At 33.7% G+C, this 10351-nt stretch overlaps 2 protein-coding genes across 11 annotated transcripts in view; one reads left to right on the forward strand and one right to left on the reverse strand.

Annotated features, from left to right (window-relative positions):
• The window catches only part of Tm1 (tropomyosin 1), a 117379-nt gene extending 107562 nt beyond the window's left edge, over nucleotides 1-9817 (forward strand). For 5 of the 10 annotated variants that reach the window (XM_067786683.1, XM_067786675.1, XM_067786620.1 and 2 more), the window contains one exon: nucleotides 9357-9817. In XM_067786683.1, coding sequence (XP_067642784.1) covers nucleotides 9357-9445 — 89 coding nt within the window. In that variant the 3' untranslated portion in view covers nucleotides 9446-9817. Of the gene's footprint in view, nucleotides 1-3442; nucleotides 4264-9356 lie in introns of those variants that run through there. The other 5 variants (XM_067786598.1, XM_067786592.1, XM_067786586.1 and 2 more) reach the window with 1 other exon arrangement.
• Nucleotides 4588-5159, reverse strand: LOC137251869 (uncharacterized). The gene has a single exon (XM_067786780.1). The coding sequence runs from the start codon at nucleotides 4969-4971 to the stop codon at nucleotides 4612-4614; it is 360 nt and encodes a 119-aa protein (XP_067642881.1). The 5' UTR covers nucleotides 4972-5159; the 3' UTR covers nucleotides 4588-4611.
• Nucleotides 9818-10351: the final 534 nt, after the last annotated feature.

The following is a 10351-nucleotide window of genomic DNA, read 5'->3' on the forward strand; positions in this document are numbered from 1 at the left end:
CAGAAATCAGCTGTTCTATTAACTTACAGCCTGCGCTGTCATCTAGCGTGCAATACAGTTCGCGCTGCCATCTAGCGTACAATGGCAACTGCCGGCAATGCAGCGCAAATATTCACAATAGTGCCATAGTACAAATACATTTTTTTGTGTGCTCACAATCGTTTATTTTTAACAAATTATTATAATAAAATATAGCTAAAGAAAAGCACTACAACCAACATTGCCATAAGCTCGCTTTTTACAACCAAAACTTTATTTATAGATTTGGATCCCAAATAAGAGCGAAAAAGGGGCCCGTACATAAAAACAGCAATTCGAAATAATATATACGAGCCTGACCTGTGCGCATCTTGCGCAACCAATATAAAAGTCTCATCAAATATCAACAGAAATCAGCTGTTCTATTAACTTACAGCCTGTGCTGTCATCTAGCGTACAATGGCAACTGCCGGTAATGCAGTGCAATTATTCACAATAGTGCTATAGTACAATATATTTCTTTGTGTGCTCACAATCGTTTATTTTTAACAAATTATTTTAATAAAATATAGCTAAACAAAAGCACTACGACCAAAATTGCCCAAAGCTCGCTCTTTACAACCAAAATTTTATTTATAGATTTGGATTCCAAATAAGAGCGAACAAGGGACCCGTACATAAAAATAGCAATTACAAATAATGTATATGATGATATGATAAGTTTGAATCAACACATTTTTTTCTGTTTTCGAAGGTTCGAAAACATGGGTTTGTGCTTTCAAAGTACGAAATTGTATTTTTCAACTCAACTTGTTTTCTCATTTTAATGGTATAATTTTTTTTCTTAACAAGTTTAAACAGTAGGCTCGAAGTCAGATCTCGAAAAAAGCAAAAGCCTTATAATTCGCAATTTTTTTCCTACTTGCCACCTAAGAAAACGCATACCAATTATAAAAAAAGAAAACTTTCCGTAATAGAAATATTTTTCTGCATTTGCAGGAACTTAAATGCTTTCAGCAAAAATTTTATAAATTTCAGAGAAAATTCTAAGCGAAAACGTTACAAATTACTTTGGTTTTAAGGTTTCGAAGCATATTTTCCAAAACTTTGGTGTTTTCCATGATTCAATTACTAGAGGTTTGTTCTTCAATGATGACAGATCTTTGACACTCCCAAATTGAAAAATCTGGAGGGGTTGCTTTTACGAAGTAAGGAAAACGGGGAATAATTCAATCCCCTTCAGTGAAATTGTGTAGACAAGTACCTTTAGTAGTATATTAGTAGTGATAATAAATTTGTAAGTGGCAAAAATTTTTGGGAAAATAATTCATTTTCGTCTAAATATTTCGTGTTATGTTGGTTTGGTCCTTCTTTCAGATATTGTTTGAAGAATGCCGTATGTTAGAATTTTATTCAAAAATGCACTATCTCAAAATTTGGTTCCAAAACTCCCTACATGAGCATAAGTTCAATGCATTTTGTCATAAGAGGTAGTTAATGAAAAGTATTCTCAGATGAATCGTTCTTCAATCTAACTCTAATATAGGGTGGTTTTGTGGGAAAACCTGAATTAGGAAAATTTTGAAAAATATTTTGAGATAGCATGATTTTTAACAGGCAGCCGATATTGGGTGATACGCTACTCAGCAGCCGCAATGAACTGAAAAAAACAAAAACAAAAGAAAATGGCTTATTGTCTTAGAACTTTATATTCCTACATTGACTTTGACAGAAGAGTTAAGCTTTTGTTCGGTTCTGCTACACAGGGTGTATTCACCTCTTTATTCTGAAATTTCGGAAAGCTCTTTTTCGTTAAACGGATAAACCGTTAATTTAGAATATTCGGGATACATTCATTTGATACTACCTCACGAGGTCCGAATATGCATAATATTCCAAATATAAACTGATTCTCCAAATTCTAAAATGGAGACGAATGTTCCGAACATACGGAATTAATAGAACAGAAGTTCGACTTTTAATACGCGCCCAAAAATACCGAGAGAAGTGTCAAAAAACACGTATTGACTCAATAACAGTAATTCGAAGGCTGAAATCAAAATTTTAGCTCGTTCAAAAGATATTGACGAAAACCCGAAAAATGACCCGGGTTGCGTTGGCGGCCTTCAGCCGAGTTTATAAAAAATTACCATGGCCGGCCCACCAATGAGGTGGGATCAATATTAAATGCGTGCAAAATCCCTTTGTACACATAATTTTCAGTGCACAAAAACATTATAACAACCACATGAAAATCGCCAACTTCAATTGCAAATATCTCCGCCTTAGGATTATTGTTGTCGAGGTCACCTCTCGATATTTTTGGACGCGTATTAGCAGTAGACACCTGCTCTAGACTTTTACCTGTATAATTTAACATTCCCAATGAGTACATTTCGTTATGGCATCTCCATTATTTACTAATGACATTTTTACGTGAATCGATTTAATAGCCGAGGTTTTGACGTTGAACGATGAATTTTGATTAGCTTAGGTTTCGTATGTTCATAGGTTTACGAAAGTGCAGGATTCCTTGGTGTCCGTACTTTTTATAAAACCTATGTTCAGCCACACTAATAGATCATGGCAGAGTTCATAAATTCGTCATAAAATAAATGTTCTAAGGAATTATGCAGTTAAGTACTTATCGGGTATTTGTAAAATAATTGCTTCCTATTTCTACTACTAATATTTTTCAAAAATTCGCAAAGAAACAACACAGTTAACGGATGTCAATTCGATTTGGGAGCAAAATTGCTGCAATTGTCAAAAAATGTGTCTGTCGAGCAAACCTCTTGTGATTGAATCATGGGTGTTTTCGAACAGGTGGACAAATAAAAAAAATTTTAGGGCATACGAAATTTCGACCCCTTTAGTGCCTTAAAAATTCTCAGACATAAAACTTTTAGCTGTAATGAAAACTTATTTGAAAATACCACTGCATGTTTCTAGGCCCTTCAGCTTGAGTTGGAGCTTGAATTCCGCCGAAAAGGCATTGACACGGAAACTGTTTGTTGCACGGTGTTTGCAATTATCGTAGAAATTTTGCGTTATTCGTGCTGCTGTGTTTCTTCCACCTTAAACAAAATTTTTCTGTTCTCCGAAATAATTTTTTGTCTACACAAGTCACTTCAAGACACTAAGGATGTATGTATTCAGCGATAATAGTAAACGCTTTAAAGGTTCTTATTTATAGCTTAATTTTTAATTTTGTCTTTTTTATTTTATTTTTCACTATTTTACACATCTTGCCACATCATTTGCCGCTTTCGTTAACTTTTACTGATAAACGTTTACTTAACAACCACCATGAAAAAATAAACCGTTCGTTCAACCAACCAACCAACCTACCAATTAAAAATAAAAACCCAACAAACAACCAATCATCCAACGTGTGCTCCAAATTGACCCATAAACTACCTCGTCGTCGCTTTGGGTTCACACCTTCAACCACCCACCGCAGATGAGATGATTATAGAGAAGGAACATTATGCGCTGATAGGCGACAGTCTCGATATGGCATTCGTTGATTTAATGGGAATGGAACCATTCTACACCGATCGTAATCCCAAACCTAGAACACCAACTCCAACAGCAGAGGAAGTTGCTGCTGCCGAAACGGCTGCACTTTTAGCCTCGGAAGCTGCCGCCGATGCAGCTGAACGTGATGCCGCAGCGGCTGCAGAAGGTGGCATCGAAGGTGTCGAAGGTGCCGCGCCAGCTGGTGAAGGTGCTGCTGAGGCCGCTGAATTTGTACCTGAGGCACCAAAAGAACCAACACCACCACCACCACCGCCACCACCATTCGAATATTCCATCGATTTACCACCAGAGGGCGCTGAAGTGCCATATGTAAAGAACTTTGATCCTTCGTCAATCCCACCACCACCAACTGAAGAGGCACCAGCAGAGGGTGTTGTAGAAGATGAACCACCTGCGGAGGGTGCACCACCTGCGGAGGGCGCACCAGCTGCTGAAGGTGTCCTGGCTACTGATGGTGTTGTACCTGCTGAGGGTGCTGCTCCAGCTGCAGAAGGTGTACTTGCTCCAGCGGTTGAGGGTGCCCCGCCTGCAGATGGTGCACCCGCGCCAGCACCAGCTGCTGATGCACCACCAGCCGAATCTGCCGCAGAAGCAGCACCTGCTCCTTCTGCTGATGCGCCACCGGCTTAAGTACCTAATGGGAAAAATGAATAATTGAGATATAGATATATGTAACTGTGATTATTGATTTAGTGCGATTGTTTTAAACAAATAAAACTTGAAAGCAAAATTGTAATCACTCTAATTGGAAGTTTATAGTTTGCTCGACGTTTTAAACTTCATTGGATGACTGAATCGATGTGCTCTTGCTGTGTGTGTTACAAATAACGCTTTCCCATTGCCTGTCAATTGTTTCACTAACCAAACCGAAAATACTTTTATTTATTATTAATTTAAGGGTTTTGCTTCTGTCACATGTTTTTATTTCTTATTAATTTGCACTTTACTATATTTTCTAATTTTACGGCTCGCATGTTCTTGCTATCTTCCATATCATCGCTCATAAAACAAATCAACCTGCTACTCTAAACGACCATAACTTGAACTCCGTGCTACATGCAAAGATGAAATAATTGTGGAGAAGGAACGTTATTGCTTAGTTGGCGACAGTCTTGACTTGGCCTTCATGGATCTAATACCGGGACTCGAACCATTCTGGACACCACGTAATCCCAAACCACCAACACCAAAATTACCAACGCCTACGCCTGAAGAAATTGCTGCCGCTGAAGCTGCCAAAGCGGAAGCAGAAGCAGCAGCTGCTGCTGCTGCAGAAGCTGCAGCTGCTGAGGCTGACCCCGCCGCAGAAGCTGCTGCCGCTGAAGAAGGTGCAGAAGGCGTGCCAAGAAGAGCTTCCAGAGCTGCTCCCGCAGGTGAAGTTGCTGAACCAGAGCCAGCAAAGGAACCAACACCACCACCACCACCTCCACCACCATTTGAGTATTCCATCGATTTGCCACCAGAAGGTGCTGAGGTGCCATTCGTGAAGAATTATGAAGCACCACCACCAGGTGCAGAACCAGCAGAGGGTGACGCTGCAGCACTACCAGCAGAAGGCGAAGCTGCTCCTGTTGAAGGAGTACCAGCAGAAGGTGCTCCAGCAGCAGATCCAGTGGCTGCAAGTGAATCAGCACCAGCTGCAGCTGAAGGTGCACAGCCAGCAGCACCTGACGCGGAAGCTGCTCCACCATCGGATGCAGCGCCAGCAGCAGAAGCTCCAGCCGAAGCAGCGCCAACAGCTTAATTTTGCTCAAGCAATATTCGAAGAAATGAAACCTGAAATTTCCCAAATTAGTTAAGAGTCAACCGTATTTAAATACACCAAAAGTGTTCGAGTTATAACCTCTGTTTTGGACATGATTATGACATAGGCGATAATTTCAGCCGCTACACAAAGCTGCCAGTTTTTAGTTGTTTGCATGAAAACGTTTAGTTTAGATGATCCTCAAGAGATATTGTAAACATATTAAAAGCTAAATATTCAATTTGAATCAATGCATTTGCTACCTTTTTTTGATTTATTTATGATTAATAAAAAGTATGTAAAACTTATTTGAAAGCTCTTTAAACACATACAACTAAGCCTGATTGGTAAGCTGCGTTAAGGGGAACGAAAAATTGTTGCTTGCGGGTGTTTTTTTTTTTTAATTCCGATTTCACGCTAACAGCAACTTTTCAGCTTAATAATATAATAAAAGCAAATACCGCAAAACGACGCGGCTGCTGCACTAACAACTTCAATATGCCATTGCCAATGAATGATGCTGCTGCTTATGAATCCTGTGCCGTCTAATGATGCAAAAGAGGTAATTTAAATTTTTTTATTTGAAAAAATTTTTTATTTTGCATTATAAAGTTTATGTTGTGTATTTATATTTTTTATTTTCTTATATAGGTGTAAATTTTGTCTTATTTTTTCTTTTTGTTTATGTTAATTTCGAAAATTATTCAGTTATTTATATTTTTAGTTATGTGTATGTGTACTAACCTGGGTCGATTTGTATGGACGAAAGTTAACCGATATCGCGCCATCGATTTTTCGATAGGATTTGGGCTCAGGAAAAAAAAAAGTTCCACTACGCATACCTAAAAAAACAATTTTGGAGCCTGCGAAAAAAAAATACTCTCCAAAACCCAAAAAATATTTTTTTTTTTTCAAGAAACTGTTGTAAAAACGTTGGCGATAACTGTTTTTTGAAAAAAAAAAATTTATTAAATTTTGATGAGCTCTAGGCAGTTTAAAAACGTGAAACACAGTTTAAATGTTTGTATTTCTAATTTTATTTGGTCGATATTTCGATCTCTTTCTGAGGTCATCTTCAGGAAACCGACTGTCGGTCAAACATATTCAATTGTTTCCTGGAATGAGATCGAAATATCGACCAAATAAAATTAGAAATACAAACATTTAAACTGTGTTTCAATTTTTTAAACTGCCTTGAGCTCATCAAAATTGATAAAATATAATATTTGAAGGCAAATAAAAATATTAGAAAAAAATATTTTTTGGGTTTTGGGGTGTTTTTGGGTCGAAAAATTGACCCTTTCACCATTTTTTTCGCAGGCTCGAAAATTATTTTTTGGGTATGCGTAGTGGAACTTATTTTCCTGAGCCCAAATCCTATCGAAAATCGATGGCGCGATATCGGTTAATAAACCCAAACTAATTTGTACATTTTATATTATAATGTATCGCATTTTTTCTGTCTTTGGTGAATTTCGTACAAACTTCGAAAACTACTCAGTTCTTGTTTGTCTAAATAATTATGTTTTTTATGGTATTGCAAAAAAAAAAAAAAATAGTTTTAAAATTTTTCGAAATAAAACTTTTGCAAATTACGAAAATATATCCAGGTTCGGAACTAGAGTTTTGCAAATATTATTTATTGCATTGATTTAGTATAATCCATTATCTAATTAATAATTTAGTTGTTTTCTAATTTTGACAAAGATTATTTGAAATTTTAAAGCAATTGATCTGCTTCGAAAATAAATTGAATGTCGTAAATTACGAAAGTTTATATAAATTTATTGGTGACAAATTCGAAGATTTTTTTTGAAAATTAAAAAAATATGTTTGAGATTTTGGAAATATTTTAAGGATCGACTGTAAGCATTTCAAAATCGATTGCTTTTATTGTTTTTTTTAAGGCACAAATATTTGAAGTCGAGAAAAATTTGCCACATGTTTAGATATAACTTTTTTTAAATAATAAAAATTTGAAATGTACATATATTGTTCGGAGTACCGAAAGTGAATAATTCGAAAAAAAAAACTGTTTTATTTTCATCGTTCGCGTTTTAAAAACGTGTCTTAATTACAATTTAATAAAATAATTCAAAATGAGTCAAAAGTTTTCGAATTTAATTTATTTCGAAGTTAACGGTTTTTAGTATAAAATTCATATTTCAAAATAAAAATTTTGCCACGAAACTATTAAGACGTTTGAAAGCATCCTGCATTCGTCTTTTTTTTCATAGGCTTATTGAATTTATTTCAGTAGTTTCGAGCAAAAAAAACGATTTTTTTTATTTTTGTACATAGCTCAGATTTCGAATTTATGTTCGAATTTTTAAGATATGCATAAGTTTCGAAAAGTTGTCTTATTGGTTTTTTCCAAGATTCAAGCAAAGTTTTAAAGTTTTTCGAAATTGCAATGTTCACTTTTTTATGAATTAGTAGATAGTGAATATTTTCGATAGAAAAATGTGTTAGGAAACTGATATTAGGTAACTACTTAGTTTATTTTCATATGCAAAAAAGTTTTGAAATCCCATTAAATTCGAAAGGAAAGCCTATTCATAAATAGCGAAAACTAAGTATTTCAATTCCAATTTTGGAAAAAGAACGGTGTTCTAAATTTTTTCTTACAATTTTTATGTTTCTTTTTTTATAAAATAATAAATATTTTACCAATGAATAAATCGTAATAGTATTTCGATATTATTATCGCATTTTTTTTCATAAGCTTAAAAACGTCGAAATTGAATTTCGACAAAATTATCACTAGTTGAAATTTTGAGTTCGGTTTGAAATATCGCAAATGGCTCAAAAATGTTTCTACAAATTTGTTTTTTTTTATTGCACAATTTCAAGAAAGGAGCTTTTAAAATTTTTCGAAATTCTACAATTTCCAAACTATGTTATATCAGAAAAAGTTCGTTTAAAACACTAAAATTTTTTTTTTTGCATTTTGTCGTTCTGTAAAATTATTTAGTTAGAATAGTCTTCACTGGCACTTGAGTCCATTCACTAATACAAAGAAAACTGATTTCGAATTTCGAATGTCGATTGTGATAAAAGTTTAATTTCCGAAAAATTGTATAAGCTTCGAACTAAGTTTTTATTTTCAGATTTTAAGGAACAAGTTTTAAAAATTTTAGAAAATAATTCAAAAAATTCGAAGTCAGATTTTATCAGAAATAGTTCGTAATTTAACAAAAAAAATTAAAATAAAAATTATTTTCCCGGTTTTGGCACTGAAGGTATAATAAAACTAATTTCGAATTTTAAAATGATGTCGACTGTGGCAATAGTTCGATTTTTGTTTTAAAACTTTTCGAAATTTATTCATTTATTTTGAAGTCAACTTTTTTCAAAATTAGGTAGCATTTAGAAAATGCACTTCACTTCTTTATTTTGTATAAGTTTAATATCTATTCGAATTTCAATCAATTTTAAAATATTAACTTGTTTGAAGTTGGGATGTGTTTTGAATTTGGAAAGTTATTGAAATTGATAATAGATTCTAGTTTTCGTGTTGTTTTTGAAAATTGGAATATAATTCGCGTTAAGAAAATAGTTCGAATTGTTCGATTATCATTTATGATTAACGATTAAGGACAACTTTTCGTGTTATTTTTGAAAATTTAGTATAAATCGTGTTTCGAAAATAGTTTGAATTGTTCGATCATTATTGATCGATCGGTTTTAACGATTAGGAGACAACTTTTCGAATTTCAATCAATTTTAGAATATAAATTTCTTTAAGTTAGGATGTGTTCCGAATTTCAAAACTAGTCGAAATTGATTATTAATGATAGTTTTGAGGTTTTCGTGTTTTTTTTTTTAACGATTTCCAGACAGCTATTCGCTTATCAATCAATTTTAAAATGCAAATATTTTGCAATTTAAGATGTGTTCGAATTTTGAAAATAGTTTAGTTTTACTGTGGTGCTAATTTAAAATTTTTTCTATTCAATGTTATATGTACTTAAGTTTCTTTCAATGTAATTTATTTATGTTTTAATTTTTTCAAAAATATTTTTTCTAATTATATTTTTCTTACAACTTTTGTTTTATCATTTTTCTTTCAAACTCTTCACTTCATTAGACGATCTTGTCTTGGAGAAGGAACGATACAAGGATATTGGAGACGATCTCGATACCGCTTTCGTCGAGCTCATTCTCAAGGATCATTAAATGTTTCAACCGCCACCACAACCACAAAAAATGCTCTACAACGTGCAAACGAACAACAACAAAATCACCAACAGCAGCTACAACAAACAATAATAAAGCAACAACATTCAACTTTGCTTATAGCGTGCCTACGAAAAAGTTTTTTAGTTTCGAATATTACCCAGGCATACACACATCACCAACAATGGGCAAATAGTGCTTGATTTATGGCTCATAATTTTAGAGTTTTTGATTTGTACTTTTTACACCACCAATATTATAAAAATGTATGTAGTTTATTGTAGCTGTTTGTAGTAAATTGCCTTTTTGGCTCGTTGTAAAGATTTTCGAAGATGTTTTAAGTAAAGCATAGAAAGTGGGGAAATATTGAAATTTGTATTTTTTATTTATTTATTTATTTAGCTTTATTGTTTGCATATTTTTCATTTCGCTACACTACTGGTTTATACCTAATTATTCGTATATGTATGTCATTTATATAGAAAATACACGGTTTTGTAAAACAAGAAAAAAGTATATTGAATAAATATAGCGTTAACCAGCAGATATATATTAAAAAAAAAAATATTTTGTGTTATTGTTTTATTTTACATTTAATATTTTATCTATAGAGGCGGTAAACAAATTATGAACGTGATGTAATGACAAGATTTCCTCCTGAAGAAAATTAAATTTAAATTTTCGAAACTAGTTCGAATTTGAAAAAAATCGTTTCAATTGCATAAATTTTTCTTAATCTTTTTACGAAATAAGCAGTGTTTCCATTTTTTTTTTTTAATTTACGGCCGCATGGTGTGGCGGTAGCGTGCCCACTCCGAGTGCAGTTCGGCCACGTAAAATTAGTGCTTTACAATTGTCTATTGGAGTCGGTATATAACACGTAGGACCCGTCGAGCAACTTTTTCT

This window comes from Eurosta solidaginis, chromosome 1, assembly GCF_040869045.1.
Source record: "Eurosta solidaginis isolate ZX-2024a chromosome 1, ASM4086904v1, whole genome shotgun sequence".
Lineage (NCBI taxonomy): Eukaryota > Metazoa > Arthropoda > Insecta > Diptera > Tephritidae > Eurosta > Eurosta solidaginis.

What these genes read in the sequence shown, in the direction of transcription:
- LOC137251869 (XM_067786780.1), bottom strand. Translation starts at nt 4,971, where the DNA reads ATGGAATACTCAAATGGTGGTGGAGGTGGTGGTGGTGGTGTTGGTTCC.